We start from the raw sequence: 22,595 nt of genomic DNA, 5'->3' as shown, positions 1-22,595 counted from the left end.
CGGAGTCCAGACGGTACACAAATTTCATCCTACTTGTCTTCAAGTCAGCTAAAATAGAGGGCAGGTGTTCGCTTAAGGGGGGTAGGACGTCAATCGGGCCGACTTGGAGCTGGAGAGGCACCACAAGACATTTTAATTTCCACTGTCTATACTTTTACAAGTAACTTCATAAAACTTTGTCAGCATGACCAGGAAGGATTCAGGATTCACACTCGTAACAGCGGAAGTTCAAAAACATAACAAAATTTTTTTTTTTACATGTGAAATTTCATCATTTTTTCACTTACTATTGGCTGCATTTGTTGTTATAGGTACACTTTCCTTCATAAGTAAGAGAGACTGTTCGATGAATTTTGCACAACATACAAACCATACTTACAGGTGTCTGAAACTTTAGAATCTATTTAATTTATGAAAAAAAAATGAATGATCTGTTACGTTTTAAACTTTATGTTTAGAAAAAAATCAAATTTTGTAGTTAATTATCTCAATTTTTACCACAGTTTTTAATAGATTTGGAAAATTCTAGAGTTTCATACACCTGTAAGTATGGTTTGTACGCTGTGCAAAATTCATCAAAGAATCTCTCGTACTTGTGAAGAAAAATGCAGCCAACAGTAAGTGAAAAAATGATGAAATTTCATATCCAAAAAAGTTTATTTTGTTATGTTTTTGAACTTCCGCTGTTACGAGTGTGAATCTTGAATCCTTCCTGGTCATGCTGACAAAGTTTTATGAATTTACTTGTAAAAGTATAGACAGTGAAAATTAAAATGTCTTGTGGTGCCTCTCCTGCTCCAAGTCGGCCCGTTTGACGTCCTACCCCCCCCCCCCCCCCCCCTTCCTTAAATATGCTGCTGCCCTGTCATGAAAATATAAATTGTGTTCAATTAACATGCGTCGCACAGAGATTTGTACACTGACTCTTTTTGGCGTAGGTAGAGAGGGAGGGATGTGGAGGGGGGGCGGACGGGTGGGGTGGAGGAGGAGAGGGCTCCCGCTAGAGAATGAAGCTATGTGTTGAAAGTGTTCTACGCAGAGGTGGGTGTGGCTGACGTCATCCCAGCAGAGCAGTCGGTTCGAAGTATGCAGCGGCTGCATGGCTGTATGTCTGGCTACGCCCACGGCAGCTTATTGCCCCCACCACCAGCCACTCCTCCTCCCACAGTTGCATAGCTTTCTGACTCAGCAGACAGATAAAAGCCTGCAGGGAGTGACTCATGTGTCGCAATGTTTTCCTTGTAGACCTCCTTGACTGTTTGGGCTGCATGCGCGTTGCTCCTGTTTCCAAGGCGCCCGGGCACGCAGCAGAATGAAATATTAATGCAATTATAACATTACATTGGCATGAAGGACCAGCAACTGTATTTTATTATTTATTTAGTTTCCTGTCACAACTGTATGCATATTCTTGAATGGTGACCAGTTTCGAACGATTCTTTTCATTTTCGAACCATTGCCTGAATGTATGCAAATGTATGCAACTGTGACAGGAAAATAAATAATAATAATAATAATACGATACATGTGTCCCCTGCTGTTGTAGTAGAAGAATTGTATCCTGTATTGTTCGCCTACATTCGCTGCAATGCTTGTAGGAATCGGAGTAGATGAAAAACTTTTTGCATTGATGATGATGACTTTTTTGCTCCACTCATTCAGGAACGAATGCAGTTCTGTTCATTGGGAAAGAGAATCCTGAATACATGGCTGGGAAAACGACTGAGCAACCAAGGGTTTCCCCTTGTTGCGAACTGCAGCATATTTTAGACTAGTGTGCAAAACTTAAGGACAAAAGTAACTTTCGCATGATGTGTGACTGCCAAGTAACATAGGTCGACGAAGCTTGGATCATACGTAGAAAGAACTGCTCAGTATACTACAGATGGTAGCTGAAAGAAATACAAACTAAGACGAACAGAAATCTACATCTACATCTACTTGATTACTCTGCTATTCACAATTAAGTGCCTGGCAGACGGTTCAATGAACCACCTTCCAGCTATCTCTCTCGTGGTCGTGCGGTAGCGTTCTCGCTTCCCACGCCCGGGTTCCCAGGTTCGATTCCCAGCGGGGTCAGGGATTTTCTCTGCCTCGTGATTTTTGGGCGTTGTGGGATGTCCTTAGGTTAGTTAGGTTTAAGTAGTTCTAAGTTCTAGGGGACTGATGACCATATCTGTTAAGTCCCATAGTGCTCAGAGCCATTTGAAACAGCTATCTCTCTACCATTCCACTCTCGAAAGGCACGCGGGAAAAACAAGCACTAAAATTTTTCTGTGCGAGCCCTGATTTCTCTTATTTTATCGTGATGATCATTTCTCCCTATGTAGGTGGGTGCCAACAGAATGTTTTCGCAATCGGAGGAGAAAACTGCTGATTGAAATTTCATGAGAAGATCCCGTCGCAACGAAAAACGCTTTTGTTTTAATGATTGCCATTTCAATTCACGTATCATGTTTGTGACACTATCTCCCCTATTTCGCGATAATACAAAACGGGCAGCCCTTCTTTGTACTTTTTCGATGTCATCCGTCAGTCCCACTTGATGCGGATCCCACACCACACAGCAATACTCCAGAATAGGGCGGACAAGCGTTGTGTAAGCAGTCTCTTTAGTAGACCTGTTGCACCTTCTAAGTGTTCTGCCAATGAATCGCAGTCTTTGGTTAGCTCTACCCACAATATTATCTATGCGATCGTTCCAATTTACGTTATTCGTAATTGTAATCCCTAAGTATTTAGTTGAATATACAGCCTTCAGATTTGTGTGACCTATCGCGTAATCGAAATTTAGCTGATTTCTTTTAGTACTCATGTGAATAACTTCACACTTTTCCTTATTCAGGGTCAATCGCCACTTTTCGCACCATACAGATATCTTATCTAAATCATTTTGCAAAATGGTTCAATTGGCTCTGAGCACTATGGGACTTAACTTCTGAGGTCATCAGTCCCCTAGAACTTAGAACTACTTAAACCTAACTAACCTAAGGACATCAGACACATTCATGCCCGCGGCAGGATTCGAACCTGCGACCGTAGCGGTCACGCGGTTCCAGACTGAAGCGCTTAGAACCGCTCGGCCACTCCGACCGGCATCATTTTGCAAGTCGTTTTGATCATCTGATGACTTTACAAGACGGTAAATGACAGCATCATCTGCAAACAATCCAAGACGGCTACTCAGATTGTCTCCTATGTCGTTAATATAGACCAGGAACAACAGAGGGCCTATAAAACTTCCTTGGGGAACGCCGGATATTACTTCTGTTTTACTCGATGACTTTCCGTCTATTACTACGAACTGTGATCTTTCTGACAAGAAATCACGAATCCAGTCGCCCAACTGAGGCGATACTCCGCAGGCACGCAGTTTAGTTAGAAGATGCTTGTGAGGAACGGTGTTGAAAGCCTTGATGATACTTCTGTTCAAGGGTAATAATTACATTGAAGTCACCGCTATTTATGCTGGTCCCCTGGACGTTAGAAAAGATAGGATGGGATTTTTAATAGGGTTTGTGATCACCATGGACGGCAATGCATGCTCTACAACCTGCTCCCATGTTGTCCACAGCGTTGATAAGGAGTTCTTGTGGTACGGCGTTCCATTCCTCCACCAAAGCATTTGAAAACTGCTGGATGGTCGTTGGTGGATGTACAAGTGCTGCAGTACGCTTCCCCATACGTACTCGATTGGATTTAAGTCGGGGAACGTGCAGACCAGTCCATTCACCGAATACCCTCTCGTTTCAAGAGATCCATCACCTGCGCTATCCAACGTGGTCGCGCATTGTCATCTGTAAAAATAAAGTCAGGGTCGAACGTACCACTGAAAAGACGCACCTGGGGTAGGAGTGCAGTGTCACAATAACGCAGATAGGTGCGTGTACCGTGTTCAAAGATTTGGAGCTTAGTCCGCCCATGTAACATTATGCCTCCTCATACAACAATACTTCGATCACCAAAACTGTAATTCTCGACGATGCTGGACCTACAATCGCACCAAAAAGTATTGGCACACGTGAGTATTTATCGTTGCTGGTTACAAACGCCGCACTTTCTGGTACACAGCACATGTACGTGCTACCTCACATACCAGACATTACAATTCTGCCCACAGTGCCTACCATTAACAAAGAAATGCAATATTAAGGGCAAACATGAATCTGCTCTGCACACAAAAAGTATTGGCACAGAGCGTGGCTTCTCGGTATATTGCTGGGTTTTCAGGTACCAGAACGCCATCTGCTGATGCAATAGACACTGCGTGTTGTTGACGGCCCAGTCGCTAGTATGTTGCTGTATTGCGCGATAGTGTCAACATGGGGCCGAAGAAGAAGGAACATTCAGTGGCGTTGCGTGAGAGAGTGGTATTGTTCCATTTCAAGGGAGAAGCTTTCGACAAATCGGAGCAGAGGTGTCTGTTAGCTACACCACGGTACGAGCCATCATTCATAAATATAAAGAGACTGGAACAACAGTGAATAAATGTCGTCCTGGAAGTCCAAAAGTGCTTACAACCCGAAAGCGTCGCCGTATCATCGCACTTGCTCGGAAGGAACCTGCTACAAGTGCAGCAACTATTGCTGAGGTTGTTCAGACAACGTCCGACAAGACGGTTAGTGTTCAAACTATACGAAATGTGTTGAATGAGGCTGACATGCATGGACATTCTCCCAGAAAAAAGCCATACATATCGGAAATTAACCGGCAGAAACGCCTGCAGTTTGCCAAGGACTACATCAGCAAGCCGATGGAGATTTGGAACACTGTGATATTTAGCGACGAATCGAAGTTCAATGTGTTCGGATCTGATATAAGAAAGAAAGTTTGGTGCAAGCCGACTACTCTCCTCGACATCAAACGCATGCATCCCACAGTCAAAGCCGACCTCGGTGGCCAAGCGGTTCTAGGCGCTTCAGTCCGGAACCGCGTTGCTGCTACGGACGCAGGTTCGAGTCCTGCCTCGGGCATGGATGTGTGTGATGTCCTTAGGTTAGTTAGGTTTAAGTAGTTCTAAGTCTAGGGGACTGATGACCTCAGATGTTAAGTCCCATAGTGCTTAGCACTCTCTGTACCAGGCCTATTTTATGCACCCGTCCCTAGAAACCGGGCAATTTTACCAATATTAAAAAAATTACTGCATCAAATCTACTGTTTGGATTGTGGCAAATTTGGTACCATCTTGAAGCTGCACATTTCTACTTTAATTCTGAGTGAAAGAAACTACTTTACAATGCACAGCTTTAAGGTACAGTTATAGAAATCACTTAGATGTTTTAAGAATTTAGAAAAAGTCATACGAATAAGGGAATACAATTGTGATTTATTTTTAACCAAAATTGTGGCACTACATTACATGTTTCTGATAGTATACAGTATTACATATAAATTTCACACAGAATCATATTGTTTTTTAGTGTGGAAAATTTTAAAGCAAGGTTCCAGGCAGAGTGCAACGCCACACTGTTCACATTCGTATCGTGTCTCTTTGCGAGAAGCCTTGCCACTCTGTTTCTTGCTCCTGGAACTGCACACGTGACACACACGAGCAGCATACTTCTTAGTAGTTGCAGGTATGTGCTGCAAAAAATGTCTCTTTGTTAGCCGACCTACAGTTCCTTCATTTCTTGGAATGAATTCAAGTGTGTCGTCTTCAACAAGCTGAACTGCAAGCACTGTTATAAAGTCTGTTATTGTAATTTTCTTCCTGTGCACTGCATTGTACAGCCAAAATGCATTTGATACTCCCATAAGCAGCAAATGGAAATATAATTTTCGCCACCATTTCACAGTTCTGTGCTGGAACGGATTGTACTGCAGGCGTTGGTCTCCAATATCCACTCCAATTTTATTGAGGTTGTAATCAAGTACCTGAAGTGGTTTCAATACTACAGACCCATTTCTCTTAGTATGCGTACCAAATGTTGCTTGATGCCTTGTAGACAATGTATACACATCTCTCTTATCTTTCCACTTCATTGCCAATACATTATCTTTACGCCGAAAAGACATTTCGCCCTTTTTCAGCTTAGCAGATACTAAATCTTTAGGCAATCCTTTCCTGGATTTGTTCACAGTACCAACAGCTCCAGTGCCTTTCTCTGCCAGTTGCTGAAATAGCTCTGGACTGGAATAAAATCGATCTAAATACACAGTGTGGCCTTTGTTCAGCAAGCTGCTGTCAGACAACAATCGCAAAATAACCGCAGACGAAGAATTGTCAACAATATGCTTACCAGCATAAACTTCAAAATTTACAACATAGCCACTACTGGCTTCAGCAACAGCATATACTTTCAGTCCATACTTATGAGGCTTATTTTGCATGTAAACACGGAAACTCACACGACCTCGAAATGGGCAAATTCCTTCATCAATTGTCACTTTTTCTGAGGGACGATATGCCTGGATACATCGCTCCTTCAAATTATTATAATATGGCAAAACTTTGTAAAGTGGATGAAATCCATCTTCGCCTGGTTTTTTCTGATTTGAATTGTCAACAAGATGCAAGCATGACAGTATCTGAGTGAAACGCAAACGGCTCATGACATGGGGACAAAAGTTACAACTAAGAACAGGATTAGTGCTCCAATGGTCCGCAATTTTGGGCTTTTTCGAAACACACATGTGGAAAATAATACCCAAGAAACGCCTCATCTCACTTATAGTCACTGGCTTCCACGAACTCAAAACTGAATGGGGCTTCAGATTATTTCCTCTTCTTTTCTTCTGTATTGTCTGTGATGCATACAAATTTGTCTGTCTCTTGAGTTCATTTACGTCACTGTCAGTAAGGAACACTTTACTGCAATCCAGTACAGAACTCGACTCATCAATATCCACTAGTATCTGCCTGGGTGTCGTGTTGACAGGCAGAGGTCGGTAGGTGTCAACTGCAGTCCACTCACTGTCTTTCGGATACGGCACAGCTGCTGGATTTGAAGCAACACCTTCAACATCATTCTCGTCTTCATCTGAAGACAAACTGTCATCAATCTCGTCTTCTAAAAAGAATATCACATTATGTGTAACTACATACATCGTTTACACATGTTCAACAGATATGTGCGTACTGCACAATTACGTGGAAAATTCGGAAATACGTACCTTCAAACACACCATTGCATTCAGAATCGTCTGAATCACTCTCTACATTATCCAGAGTGTCGCTATGATTGATCAAATCCGCAATTTCTGCGTCTGATAAACCGCGCCGAAACATGATGACAAACAACTGAATGATATACAGACTGAGAACGCAAAGATAAGTTTTAACATGAATTACAGCGCTGCCGTGACATCTATGGACGCATTTTGTTAATAAACATCTGAAAAACGTATAGCGCTGGCCAAACCCGTAGAAATAACGTTGCAGTGTTTTGAATGAAATTAAATGTAGCGGCCCGTAAATTTTACGGGCTTGGTGATTTTCGCGCGATCCCAGGCCCGTAAATTTTACGGGCTTGGCGCTTAGAGTGTTAGAGCCATTTGAACCATTTGAACCACAGTCAAACACGATGGGGGTGGTATCACGGTCTGGGGCTGTATGGCGGCGTCCGGCGTTGGAAATCTAGCTGTAATCCACGGTACAATGGATCATATGAGGTACATCGACGTGTTGCGAGGTAATTTACAAGCTAGTGCACAGACATTGGGCCTTACTGGGATGTTTCATTTCCAGCAAGACAAAGGCCCAAAACATACCGCCATGAAAACCCGGGAGTGGTTACGGTACAATGCCCCTAGAAGGGTTCTAACACCACCTCAGAGCCCTGATTTGAATCCCATTGAGAACCTGTGGGCTCATCTTGACACACAAGTCGGGTAAAAACGACCTGGAGAAAGTGCTCCTGAAGGAATGGTCGAAAATTACCCCTGATATCACCAGGAATTTAATACAAAGCATTCCTAGGCGTTTACGTGCTGTTGTAGTTGCTAAAGGGATGCACACTAGCTATTAGAAGGTGAACATTGAAACGTCCCCTTAGAATAATTATAAATGACTGTGCTTAAACTGACACACAATATTTTTAGCGCAACGCAATCTGACTTTCAAAAATCCCTACAAAAGAATGGTCCTGACTAACAATAACCTATACCTTTCATGAATCACTTACCTCACAATAATCTTCGTTACTCAAACTACTCCAATACAGCGTGCGCCAATACTGCCAGCTGAATAAATGATTCGAACTACTGAAGGCACTAACTACTGATAGGCAGATTTTGATAAATAACAAACAATGTATTTACCTTAATAGTGTTCAAAAGTCATAATATATATATATCAGTTCATGACATCCAGTCTTACAAATTTACTCTCTCTGATGGACACACGTCCAGATCATCCGCTCTCAAGACTACGCCATCTCACTCCCCACATCCACCACTGCTGGCGGCTCACTTCCGACTGCGCAACGCTACGCGCTGTTAACAGCCAACTGCCCAACACTACAAAGCAAATTCCAACAATGCAAACCAGCCACAGACTGCACACAGCACAGCCAGTGATTTTCAAATAGAGCGCTACATGGCGTTACCAACATAAAAACCTAAACAGCCTACTTACAACATCAATGAAGAAAACGAACACACTGTCCGATTCATACGGGTGTGCCTATACTTTTTTGGATGCAGAAGAGCGATGTTTACTTTCATAACATTGTATGTTACTTTACGGACAGGTGATTTGGACATATTTGTAACCTACGTAATGTAAGGTGGCACGTGTCTGGGTTCTGTTGTGAAATATATGTTTCGTTTAACCTACAACCACTAAGACGTAACTGTGCCAATACTTTTTGGTGCGACTGTACCTTCATATGGCGATAGGTGCGATACATAATCCGAGGAACTTTGTCGAACACGATCGTTTTGGTGCGCCAGGTGTTTTGGTATGGGGAGGCATAATGTTGCATGAGCGTAATAACCTCCAAATATTTGATCACGGTACACTCACGGTCAACGTTATTATGACACTATACTTCTTCCCCAGGTGCGTCTTTTAAGGGTTGCATTTGACCTGACTTGTCTTTTTTATAGATGACAGTGCGCGAACGCATCGAACAGCGGAAGTGATGGTGCTCTTGGAACGTGAGAATATTCGGTGAGTGGACGGGACTGTTCGTTTCCCCACTTAAATCCCATGGAGCACATGAGGGATGTGTTGGGGGGACATACTGTAGCACGTCCACATGCACCAACGACCGCTAGCAGTTGTCAGTTGCCCTGGTGTAGGAATGGAACGCCCTCCCACAAGAATTCGTTACCAACTTTGTCGTCGACGTGTGAGCACGTTCAAGAGCATGCACTGCCGTCCTTGGTGATCACAAAACCCTGTTAAGAACCACGTCCCACCTTTTGTAGTGTTCAGGGGCACATAAGGAGTCGCGGTGACTTGAGTGTAATTATTGTCCTCGAACAGAAGTGTCATTTCTTCAAAAAGCCATCATTAGAAATATGTACAATGTAGGGCGAAGAAAATCATGCCGCCCACTCCTAAAAAATCTGAGTATACTAAGTGTTCCCTCACTATACATATATGAGCTGATTATCTTTGTACACAGTAACCCTGATTTATTTGTAGCAAATCATTTTCAACATGAAACTTCCTGGCAGATTAAAACTGTGTGCCCGACCGAGACTCGAACTCGGGACCTTTGCCTTTCGCGGGCAAGTGCTCTACCAACTGAGCTTCCGAAGCACGACTCACGCCCGGGACCCACAGCTTTACTTCTGCCAGTATCTCGTCTCCTACCTTCCAAACTTTACAGAAGTTCTCCCGCGAACCCCGCAGAACTAGCACTCCCGAAAGAAAGGATATAGCGGAGACATGGCTTAGCCACAGCCTGGGGGATGTTTCCAGAATGAGATTTTCACTCTGCAGCGGAGTGTGCGCTGATATGAAACTTCCTGGCAGATTAAAAATGTGTGCCCGACCGAGACTCGAACTCGGGACCTTTGCCTTTCGCGGGCAAGTGCTCTACCAACTGAGCTACCGAAGCGCGACTTACGCCCGGTACCCTCAGCTTTACTTCTGCCAGTATCTCGTCTCCTACCTTCCAAACTTTACAGAAGTCCTCCTGCGAACCCCGCAGGCTGTGGCTAAGCCATGTCTGCGCTATATCCTTTCTTTCAGGAGTGTTAGTTCTGTGGGGTTCGCAGGAGGACTTCTGTAAAGTTTGGAAGGTAGGAGACGAGATACTGGCAGAAGTACAGCTGTGGGTACCGGGCGTGAGTCGTGCTTCGGTAGCTCAGTTGGTAGAGCACTTGCCCGTGAAAGGCAAAGGTCCCGAGTTCGAGTCTCGGTCGGGCACACAGTTTTAATCTACCAGGAAGTTTCATATCAGCGCACACTCCGCTGCAGAGTGAAAATCTCATTCTGGAATCATTTTCAACATCATTACAACACCAGAAATCAAAACAATTTTATGCGGCCCACCCACCGTTTAAAACTTTATGCTCAAACTCCACATTACATAGGTATGAAAATTTATAACAAAGTGAAAGGAAGAGAATTGCTCAACATAAATTTAGAAACACTGAAAAAATCCTTATATGAGAGACCAGCGCAGAAATGTTACTATTCAGTAGAAGAATTCATAAATGACAACCTGAAAATTTGAGCAGGAGAGAGCAAATACTTAGGACTGATAATCGTAAAAGTTTGTTACTTTTGAAGAAAAACTATTAACTGCTTAATTAAGTGCTGTATGTTATATTACTGGTATTATAAGGAAAATTGTAAACCAGTTTTTGTATTTTGACGAGTCTCCTGTACTTTTAAGTCAATGCCTCGAAATTGTATGTAATGAGACAATAAACTTCTACTTCTACTACTTCTCATTGCGTAATTCTTTCAGTTACTTTCTGTACTATATGGTAACAGTTATGGTCCAAGTTTCATCGAGCTACGTTACTTGGCAGTGACACATAATGGGCAAGTTACTTTCGTCCTTAAGTTTTACACACTAGTGTACATTAAAATCTTGATGTTTATGTGAAATGTTGTAAAAAAGGACTCTAAAGTTAAATCTGGAGGGCTTTTCTTCTTAAAATACGTTAAAAATAAAATAATTGTGGGAATCTAAAGAAGTCAAGATGGAAATCTGCCCCACCCTTCGAATAAGCCGTTGAAACAAGCCACACCTTTGTCTAGAAGCTCGTACTTTGGGCGAGTAACAAAACGCCTCTTTTCTCGTTGTTAATTGCTGAAAAACCGCACAATTAAGGGAGGAGAAACGACATGATGTGCAGATGATTGTGGTGTGGATGCTGTCTGATGCTAACTCGGCTCGGAATGGGACGGAATACGAAAGACCGCAATCGCCAGCTTAATTTTCTCATGATAAATCCTGTGTAACATGTTTCAGATAGGATGGTCTCGCAGACCCACGCTCTTTGCAACTATAATGAAAACGGGATCGCGCAGAAGCTCTTGAAAACTGGGGCAAATCTAATGTTGTTAGGGAAAATGTTTTCATCTCCATAAGATGTGACAATCACATAAGCTTAAAATCAAATGTAAGGGTCACGAACGTCACCGTTTCTTTAAAATTATGAACGGTGCCCAACATCGGCAGTTCAAGAAAGATAAACTGAATGTAAATGATTAAATGGGACACACACAGACTGCTCAGTTGAAACAATAAAACTTTAATTTTCTGTCCACCGTGCCAGTATTTTACACTGAGCTGACAAAAGTCGTGGGATGCCTCCTAATATTGTGTCGGACCTCCTCTTGCTCGTCGCAGTGCAGCATTTCGATGCGGCATGGAGTTAACACGTCGCTGAAGTCCCTGCAGAAATGTTGAGACACGCTGCCTCTATATGGTTCAAATGGCTCTAAGCACTATGGGACTTAACATCTGAGGTCATCAGTGCCCTAGACTTAGAACTACTTTAACCTAACTAACCGTAGTATAGTATCGATAGCTACGATGCCACAACGTAGGTGCGCTCTGCTAGGTTGGCACTACGACACCGACACCGACGACAGTGCCCTCTAGCCGGCGCTGTGCAGCATTACGAGCGCCGCTCCAGATTCTACACATTTGATTCCGAGTAGACGACCAAGCGACTGTGTTTCTATTTCATAGTGGGCGAGCCACTACAGATTTTGCCTTTGTAACTTCTAGCCGCTGTTAGATTTGATTAATGAATGGCTTTGCACCTACGTGCTCATCTGTAACCAAAGTTAAGTAATAATACCAGTTGTATATGTTCATACCCCAGTAAAAGAGTTATAACCTATACGCAGTACCGAAGCATTTCACCTTTTCCTGCTCCTACTCACTTCCTACATTCGGCCTACCCTTCAGTTTACAAGAGCAGACCCACACGCCGCCTATCCAGGCGGGATACAAAACTAAGGACATCACACACATCCATACCCGAGGCAGGATTCGAACCTGCGACCGTAGCAGCAGCGCGGTTCCGGACTGAAGCGCCTAGAACCACTCGGCCACAGCGTTGGGTACGCTGCCTCTATAACCGCCCATAATTGCGTAAGTGTTGTCGGTGTAGGATTTTGTGCACGAAGTGACTTCTCTATTACGTCTCATAAACGTTCGATGGGATTTAAATCAGGCAATGTGCGTGGCCAAGCCATTCACTCGAACTGTCCAGAGTGCTCTTCAAACCAATCGTGAACAGTTGTGGCCCAGAGGCAGGGCTTCCGTCGTTGTTTGGGAACATGAAGTTCATGAATGGCTGCAAATGGTCTCCAAGCAGCCGAAAATCCAGAGGAGCCAGTCAATTCCACGTAAACACAGCCCAAGCCATTATGAAGCCACCACCAGCTTGCACACTGCCTTGTTGACAGCTTGGGTCCACGGCTTCGTCGGGTCTGCACCACACTCGAACCCCACCATCAGCTCTTACCAAATGAAACCGGGACTCATCTGAACAGGCCACGGTTTTCCAATCGTCCCAGACCGAGCGAGGTGGCGCAGTGGTTAGCACACTGGACTCGCATTCGGGAGGACGACGGTTCCATCCCGTCTCCGGCCATCCTGATTTAGGTTTTCCGTGATTTCCCTAAATCGCTTCAGGCAAATGCCGGGATGGTTCCTTTGAAAGGGCACGGCCGATTTCCTTCCCATCCTTCCCTCACCCGAGCTTGCGCTCCGTCTCTAATGACCTCGTTGTCGACGGGACGTTAAACACTAATATCCTCCTCCTCCAATCGTCCAGGGTCCAGCCGATGAGGTCACAAGCCCAGGAGTGGCGCTGCGGGCGGTGTCGTGCTCTTAGCAAAGGCACTCGTGTCGGTCGTCTGCTGCCATAGCCCATTAACTTCGAATTTACTAACAGATACGTTCGTCGAGCGTCCCAAATTGATTTCTGCGGTTGTTTCACGCGATATTGATTGTCTGTTAGCGCTGACTAGGCAAACGCAGTTGCTCACAGTCGTTAAGCGAATGCCGCCGGCCACGTCGTTGTCCGTGGTGAAAGGTAATGCCTGAACATTGGTATTCTCGGCACACTCTTGACACTCTGGATCTCGGAATACTGAATTTTCTAACGATTTCCGAAACAGAGTGTCCTATGCGCCTAGCTCCAACTACTATTGGTTGGTTCAAATGGCTCTAAGCACTATGGGACTTAACATCTGAGGTCATCAGTCCCCTAGACTTAGAACTACTTAAACCTAAGTAACCTAAGAACATCACACACATCCATGCCAGAGGCAGGACTCGAACCTGCGTCCGTAGCAGCAACGCGGTTCCGGACTGAAGCGCGTAGAACCGCTCGGCATCAACGGTCGGTAGCTACTATTCCCCGTTTTGTTGAAAGTCTGTTAATTCCCGTCGCGTGGCAGAAAACCACGTCGGAAACCTTTTCACGTGAATCACCTGAGTACAAATGACAGCTCCGCCAATGCACTGACATTTTTTACCTTGTGTACGCGATACTACCGCCATCTGTATATGTGCATATCGCTACCCCATGACTTTTGTCACCTCATTGTAATTGTAGCAGCAACTGACTGATTGTTGTTGCAAGGATGGAAGGAAAGAAAGCACGAAGGTTAGCGTTTAACATCCGGCCGACAAGTTCATTGGAGACGGAGCACAAACTCTGATTAGGGAAGGAAATTGGCCTTGCCCTTTTAAAGGAACCACGCCGGCATTTGCCGTAAGCGATTTAATAAAATCACATAAAACCTACATTTTGAATGGCTGGACGGGGATTTGAGCCATCGGCCTCCGAAAGCGGCTGGAGAGAGAACAAGAAACGAGAATTCTTCTACAACCTACGAATAATTGGGAGTTGTTTATACTGTCTATATTATACTATTAATGACAATGGCAAAAACAATTACACTTAAAATACTAACGCGGGATACCACTCTCTTGTTCAGAGCGGACGCCGCCACTGGACAGCGGGGAGAGAAGGAACCGTATAAACATGAAAAGTCGTAAATAGTCTTCACGGGTTTGCCGCCGAATCACGTTGTGCAAATTCCACAATATTTCCTCGGAGCAACTGTCCGACATCTTCAGGTGGTTCAACCTTGCCAAATACCTCACATCACTATTGCGACCTCTCGTAGGCAAGTGCGACCATCAAATTCGAAACTCTGAAGATTTCATAGGTCGCCTGAAAACCCGTAGATTGCAATCATCGGATCTGTTAGTAAGTTTCGATCTTGTGTCTTCATTTATAAAGGTGCCCTTGCAGGACTCTTTGGAGCTCATTAGCAACAAGTTTGAGCAGCACATAGTAGCATTATTCAAACACGTGCTTACTTCTACTTCTTATTTCAAGACCAATATTTTGAACAAGTGGACGGTGTCGCCATGGGAAGCACTCTGTCTCCTGTGGTGGCCAATTATTTTATGGAGGACTTTGAAGAAAAATCACTACAGACAGCCACTCTCAAGCCCTATTGTTTCCTGCGGTATGTGGATGATACATTTGTCGTGTTGCCACATGGACTTGATACTCTACCTACGTTTCTTCAGCATCTGAATTCGCTCCATCCGAATATAAACTTCACAGTGGAAGTGGAAAAAGATGGTACTTTACCTTTTCTTCATGTCCTGGTACGAAGGAAAGCAGATGGAACATTGGGACACAGCGTCTACCGCAAGCCAACGCATGCAGATCTATATTTGCAGGCCACAAGCTGCCGCCATCCTGCACAGTGCGGTAGTGCATTACGTACGTTAGTTCATAGAGCACATGTGGAATCTGATCCTGAGAGCCCGTCGAGTGAAATACAACATTTGAAGACAGTGTTCCGACAAAACGGTTATTCTGAGAGACATATACGTAATGCATTCAGGCCCAGGCGAGTTAAATCTATGGAGCAGAATTTAGATACGAAGTCACCCACCACTTTGGCCTTTTTGCCGTATTTTGGTGCCATGTCGTCAAGAATCGGAAGAGTCCTCGGAAGATACGGAATTAAGTGTTTTTCGACCAACTGTAAAACTAAGAAACCTGCTGGTTTCGGTTAAGGATGACCTTGGACTGAGGAAATGTGGTGTGTACAAGATTCCTTGTCAGTGTGGTGCAGCGTATATAGGCCAGACATGCCGCACAGTACAAGAACGCTGCGATGAACATCAGCGTCATACACGCCTTCGTCAACTGGAAAACTCGGCAATTGCCGAGTACCAGATCGGTTTGACGGAGGAGATAGAGAAGATCCAAAGAAGAGCGGCGCGTTTCGTCACAGGGTTATTTGGTAACCGTGATAGCGTTACGGTGATGTTTAATAAACTCAAGTGGCAGACTCTGCAAGAGAGGCGCTCTGCATCGCGGTGTAGCTTGCTCGCCAGGTTTCGAGAGGGTGTGTTTCTGGATGAGGTATCGAATATGTTGCTTCCCCCTACTTATACCTCCCGAGGAGATCACGAATGTAAAATTAGAGAGATTAGAGCGCGCACGGAGGCTTTCAGACAGTCGTTCTTCCCGCGAACCATACGCGACTGGAACAGGAAAGGGAGGTAATGACAGTGGCACGTAAAGTGCCCTCCGCCACACACCGTTGGGTGGCTTGCGGAGTATAAATGTAGATGTAGACACTGCCTGAATACAGGACGTCGTATGATGTATGAGGAGACGGAAGTTTTATCCCCGGCACTATCTTTCTGGGACTGCGTCATTAAGGAAGCAATACATATCCGCACAGCCGATAATCTTATCAACAGGGATACGGGATTTCAACTGAGTACAGCCTGGAACCCTGCATTGGCTGCTATTAAATCACGACGCGAACATCAAGATTCTTCGATAACTGGCCCGTCGTAACACTGGCCTAGTACGGCCGTTGGTGAGTAACGTCTGGCCGCACTTGACAAACGCGGCGTACAGCGCACGTGCGGGAGAGCCGCTCTACGCTTTTTGGCAGAGGGAGTTTGAATATGGCAATCACTGCGCATGTGCGATTTCCGCGGCTGCGCAATCTTCGCGCGCGTGTTCTAAGAAACGGGACGTCGGTGTGCGGATACCGTCAGTCGTATCTAGCCACGAGCAAGGTTGGAGCAGCTGAAGATGACGGACAGTTGCTCCGAGAAAATATAGTGGAATTTGCACAACGTGATCCGGCGGCAAACCCCTGAAGACTATTTACAACACATCCGCCGGGAAAGCTTAAAGAGTCATATGAGAAGACGTGCCAGTAGGAATGTAAAGAAATGTAGGAAGATATTTCTGTTTGGCAAATGCAACAAGAAATAGATTTCACATTACTTGAACGCTTAGAATCAAAAATTCACCTTTGAGACTAAAATTATTGAATACAAATGAACAAAACTGAGGACTTGTGCCGTACGACTTGATAGGAATGTGCGGAGCAATGTTGAGTGCGATGGGAAAGACCCACTGTGGTTCAACAGACTGGCATCGAAACGGAGTGTGATAAAGAGAAGACCGAAATACCGAATTCTGTTTTCCGAAATTGTTTTACAAAGCAATATCTTACTATGTTTCTTCTTTCAATCGTCACACGAACGCCAAAATGACATAATCGAGATAAGTGATCGTGCTATACAAAACCAGATAAAATCGCTCGACAGAGCGTTTATCGCTTAATGAACAAAATACGAGTGCACGGAATATCAGACCAACTTCGTGAATGGACTGAAGAGTTGTTACCAAGCAACACACACTGGAGAACACTTATCTGCTCTTTCGTTATCCAATGCGCCTCGAGTCGATATGGCGATAGCAGAGCAACAAAGACGTCGTTAATGGAAGAGAAGTCTTCAGACGTAAATGTAGTTTCGGTGTTACATCAGGAGAGTGTTACAAGACAGTTACTGATAACAACATTTACAGGGCGGGGCAAATAAAAGTACAAAAGGGTACAAAGAAACACAGGAGAGGAAAGGAAATACAGTACTAACCTGACTGTAGTAGATGTTGAAAGTGACCACCATTCATCTCTTGGCACTTATGTGCCCTGGTCACCAAGCTGCTGACGGCGGATCGAAGCTGGACTACTGGAATTGCTTCAATGTCATCCGAAATGTTCTGCTGCAGTTCTTGAAGACTGTGAGGGTTGTTGCGATGCACCTTAGTCTTGAGGACTCCCCGCACAAAGTAATCGCACACTGACAGATCACGTGACCTGGGTGGCCAGCTAGGATCGCGACCAGATTGACCTCTGCTAACAACCATATCAGGCGTGAATACTCCAAGGTTCGGCCGGCTGTATGGGTAGTTGCTCCATCCTGTTGGAAGTAACTGTGGGTTTTTTTGCTCCTCTGTTAATGCTGCCACAAATAGTTTCAAAATGTTGGCAATGTAATGCGCCGAAGTCAGCGTCTGATGAAAGAAGGTGGGACCAATAAAGAGGCGTGCAGACACTGCACATCAAAACACAACCTTATGATCATGTGCAATGGTGTTTCGTGGGAGTTTTGCGGATTCTTCGCTGCCCAGAACCTGTGACTCAGTGAGTTGACATAACCACTGATGTGAAACCAGGCTCCAACAGACTTAAAGAACAGATCCATGTCCAAGCTATTCATTGTTACCTCAACGAAGCGCCACTCACGAAACTGGTTTTAATTCACGAACAACAGACACTCGGTAGCGATGCGTGCGCAGGTCTGGGTGGAGTATTCGTCCGCATAATCGACGTGAAATGCCAGTCTCTTGCGAAAGGCGTCGGGTTGATTTGGTAGAACTCGGAAGCATTTTCTGGTGAACTGCAACCACATTTTTTGGTTTGCGGGTACGTTTCGGAATGTTGACTTGTCCAAGCAGATCATGTCTGACGCCATTTTCGGACTAAGCTTTGGCAGGCACTCTTCGCTGGCACTTTCACGCCATTAAACTTTGCACCGAACTGCTGACCACACCGTTTCACGACTTCGTTGTCACGTAACTTTCCATAACGAACAGCCGCTGCTTCCCTGTGAATACCATTGTGCCCTTTGCACTGCTCCACTCACACTGACAGCCCGCACTACACTTTGAACCGGCGTGGATCACGTGACGGGCGTTCACGTGGTGTGCGCGTCACGGGGTGTGGCTGTATGCCTACATTCTAGTCCAATCGTATCCACTCGTTGGGGCCACATTTATTTGGCCCACCCTGTATAAACGACTTACAAGGGGAGGCCGCCAATTGTGAAATTCAGATATATAAAATTCCCGGCAATCAGTTGCAACAATTATGCATATAATAAGTTGTTGAAAGTCGTTTGTCGTGGAAAAACTGGCGACTTCGAACATCATTATGTTTTCCGCAAACAAAGTTGTATTTCACAAATGTTATTAATTGTCTTCATAATGTTAACCACGTATAGTTAACGGAAGACGTAGAAACGATATTCCGAAACGAATACGTATAGCGTAAGTCAAACGTTCGAATTAGAATAGAGACCCCACGAACACAAATTTGCTGTGGCAGGTATGAAATATAAACTCCGTTACTCGCTCGTTACACTTGAATGACAGATGTTGAATGGGCCGAAACGAGCCGCCGCATAACAGCGTAGTTGCCTGCTAACTTCGAAAGAAGGTAGATGCGGTCCCTAGCGCAACTTATAACATTGTCGAAAATCAGTGCGGACGGGAGAGCTTTGGTACACCCTGTTAAAAAAAAAAAACGGAAAAATGGAGGCGGTACAATTGGAGAGCGATCCGCCTTCACCAACATGCATAAGCAATTCATTAATATTGAATTACAAAAAACTAATAATAAAAAATAATTAAAATAATCGCATGGCGCGAGATTCGATCCGGCGACCTTCCGATTACGAACCCGAGCGCTTACCGCTGCGCCACAACGTTGTAGAAAATTACTAATCGTCGAGAATATTTCACCGCAACGGTTTCTTTTAACTGTCGATTTTCTCGACAACGGCTGAGAAGTGCATCTTGGTGCTTTGCCACATTACACCTCTGGCCATGAGCTTTTATTATGCACAGTATGAATCGAATCTGAATTTCACAATTGGCGGCCTCCCCTTGTTAGTGGATAACACAGGGAGCCCGATTAGGACGTCTATGGATACTGCTGTTGCATATAGAATACTCGCAATGCTAGAAAATTCTTATGAAATGTAGGAAGACCAGCAGAGGATCTACGCTACATGCAGAGATTGAAAACTGAACCCCAGAATAAATAAATGTAACTTTCTGCACACAAATATGCAAAAAGACACGCAATTTTTATTGTATAATAGTCGAAAAATTTCCGGAAACAGTTACATTAATTACATATCGTGGATTATGAATACAGAGCTATTTAAAATGGAATGATAGCATAAAGCTAATTATAGGCAAGCCAGGTGGCAAACTGAGATTAGTTGTAAGAATTCTCAGGAAGATTACTCCAATTTACTACAGCTCACAACTCTCATCCTAGAGCGTGATGTAATTTATGGACGACCCCTCACATTTAATGTTAATTTAATGTTTAATGTCTATTTCTAGTGAAAGTTCTATATGGTATTATGTACTGCACCAGAGGCTAAAGAATTTTTAGAACTGTAAATTAGGTAGTCACTGAACACTAAACAGAATTTTCAAATTATTTTATTTTCTTGAGATTTAATTTCTCCACAGAAATTCCGCAAGATTGTGAGGGGGAAGAGTTGGCAGCATACTTCCAAGATGACGTGGAATTCCTTAACAGTAGTTTAATTTGAGCACATAAAAGATCAGATAACTATCTGAGATAACTATTAGTCAGAACTGTGTATTAAAGTGTATAGTCAATTGCACATTGAGATGCGACGATCATTCTGTATTGTATCAAGTGATAACAGTTCTAGTGTTCAGCAACATTAACGAAGACATAGTGACGTTCCTGTGGACATGGGTTGTTTCCAATTTAATTATTCTAGGTGGTTCAAATTTTATTAAAGTGATGTGATATTTCTTATGTGTTGTAGTATCCACTCGACCTTGTCCAGACGTAAATCTAGCCTTGTTACAACACACTACAGTGGCTATGATGATGATTGCTTTTGTGCTCTGATGTATTGTCCCGTCTACCATGTACCTCACATGGCGACGACGAGGTTCGCACACTTGGCACGAGTGCTTAGCGTACCGCTAGAAACGGCAGAAATAATATTTGTATATTTTTGTGTATCCTATAGAGTTTTTAACAACGTCTGAGCCCCAACGAGAACTGTGTCTAAACGAAATTGTTCAGTTTCAGGCACAGCAGATAAAGTGACTGATGAAACTTCCTGGCAGATTAAAACTGTGTGCCCGACCGAGATTCGAACTCGGGAAACTTTGCCTTTCGCGGGCAAGTGCTCTACCATCTGAGCTACCCAAGCACGACTCACGCCCGGCCCTCACAGCTTTACTTCTGCCAGTATCTCGTCTCCTACCTTCCAAACTTTACAGAAGCTCTCCTGCGAACCTTGCAGAACTAGCACTCCTGAAAGAAAGGATACTGCGGAGACATGGCTTAGCCACAGCCTGAGGGATGTTTCCAGAATGAGATTTTCACTCTGCAGCGGAGTGTGCGCTGATATGAAACTTCCTGGCAGATTAAAACTGTTTGCCCGACCGAGACTCGAACTCGGGACCTTTGCCTTTCGCGGGCAAGTGCTCTACCATCATTTTTTTTTTTTTTATTGTTCGTTGCGGACGTCCGATGACACTCGTTCTGGTTGTTCGTTGATCCGTTCACTCAGTTTTTTTATTACAGAAGGTAGCTAAACCCTCTGACCGAACACGCTGAGCTACCGTGCCGGCATCTGAGCTACCGAAGCACGACTCATGCCCGGCCCTCACAGCTTTACTGGCAGAAGTAAAGCTGTGAGGGCCGGGCGTGAGTCGTGCTTCGGTAGCTCAGATGGTAGAGCATAGTTCGCCGGCGGACGGCGTGGAGGTAGGACGTAGTGTGGTGTGCGCTGCGCCGTCTGTGCTTCCGCGTGGTAAGTCTTGCGCTTGCTGCGGCTTAAAACTCTGTTTATAGAACGCTTCGAGAAGAAATGAGTAACATGCAGTGATGGCTCAACCAAGTCGAAAAGATACGTTGAAACTTACCTTTGATCCTCGATATGCCAGACCCAAGTCGTTTGAAGTAGAAAATTGGTTAGAAGAAGATGTGAAGCTCTCCTTTAATGATGTAATTGGGATCCACCTGTCGATTGTAGCTTGTGTCGTGTTTGTTAAAATGCGTAGTTCCGAGTTGTGCGAGAAAATAGTAGAGTCTTCCGGAGGTGTCATGAAATTTAAGCACTCAGATGGAAACGTTGGTGAAGTCACCGTTGCACATGCTGGTTTTGGCATTCGCACAATTCGAATCTTCGAGTTACCTTTTGAGATTACAACAGACCAAATTAATGCTGTAATTTCACCCTTCGGGAAAGTGCTCAGCAACTTTGCCGAGAAATGGTCAAGCGCGCATAAATTCCCAGTACTAAATGGCGTACGGCAGCTTCGTGTAGAGTTACAAAAGCACATCCCGTCGTACATCAATGTCTGCGGATATAGAGGGATTGTTATTTATGACGACCAACCGCGAACCTGTGCCGCCTGTAACAAGCCTGGGCACGTTCGCGCAGAATGTATACAGCGGCGCGTTGCACAGCTGCCGGCCGGCGAGGCCGCCAAGCCACCGGCGATAACACTGCCAGGAACCTACGCCGCCGTGGCACGCGAACGGCCGACTGTCTCCTCAGCCCCTGAATCGCGTGAAAATACAAATTCTCCAAACACTGAAATTCCGATGGACGTCAGTGCCGTCATAGCTGACGACCTACAAGAGTCCCGCCAATCTACGGAAACAGTTGATGTTCCACCGACACAGGCACCTGCAATTGTAAAGGCAGCAGATCCGCCGGAAGCTGAAGACCGACACACCTTGCAGGAAAGCGACACTAACTTGGATACTGAAGAAAGTCCGTCGAGAGGCAATTCTCCGAAGAAAAATAAGAAACGCCGGCTGGCGCACAAAGGTGCAGAGCAGACAGCTCCCACACTCCGACAAAAAGCGAAGGAAATAGGTAGTACCTTAAGCCAACAGATCTGTAGCAACACGAAAGCGACACCAGTTTCTGTGGAGCGTTCCCCTTCTGTGCTGGAAAAACGAGACGTCCAAGGAAAGCCAACAAAGAAAGCATCCAACCACCCTCAAGAAACGAGTCACTCTCATG

At 44.6% G+C, this 22,595-nt stretch overlaps 1 protein-coding gene and 1 non-coding gene across 2 annotated transcripts; one reads left to right on the top strand and one right to left on the bottom strand.

Annotated features, from left to right (window-relative positions):
• Positions 1 to 3,592: 3,592 nt before the first annotated feature.
• LOC126471573 (uncharacterized) lies at positions 3,593 to 18,403 on the bottom strand. The gene is made up of 2 exons (XM_050099797.1): positions 17,367 to 18,403; positions 3,593 to 3,797 (listed from the first exon to the last, which is right to left on the bottom strand). Exons 1-2 carry the CDS (start codon positions 17,638 to 17,640, stop codon positions 3,730 to 3,732), a joined length of 342 nt encoding a protein of 113 aa, XP_049955754.1. The 5' UTR covers positions 17,641 to 18,403; the 3' UTR covers positions 3,593 to 3,729.
• Positions 10,248 to 10,322, top strand: Trnas-uga (transfer RNA serine (anticodon UGA)). The gene has a single exon. It is a non-coding gene; the product is annotated as a tRNA-Ser (tRNA).
• Positions 18,404 to 22,595: the final 4,192 nt, after the last annotated feature.

The sequence above is a fragment of the Schistocerca serialis genome, chromosome 3, assembly GCF_023864345.2.
Source record: "Schistocerca serialis cubense isolate TAMUIC-IGC-003099 chromosome 3, iqSchSeri2.2, whole genome shotgun sequence".
NCBI classification, from domain to species: Eukaryota; Metazoa; Arthropoda; class Insecta; order Orthoptera; family Acrididae; genus Schistocerca; species Schistocerca serialis.
The sequence above is the reverse complement of the archived record's forward strand: the minus strand, read 5'-3'. Positions and strand labels throughout refer to the sequence as shown.

Excerpts from the sequence above, each read along its gene's own strand:
- LOC126471573 (XM_050099797.1), bottom strand. The coding sequence starts at position 17,640 with ATGGTTGTTAGCAGAGGTCAATCTGGTCGCGATCCTAGCTGGCCACCC. Across the intron at positions 3,798-17,366 it reads TCAACATCTACTACAGTCAG|ATGACAATGCGCGACCACGT; the intron begins GTTAGTACTGTA and ends TTATTTTTACAG.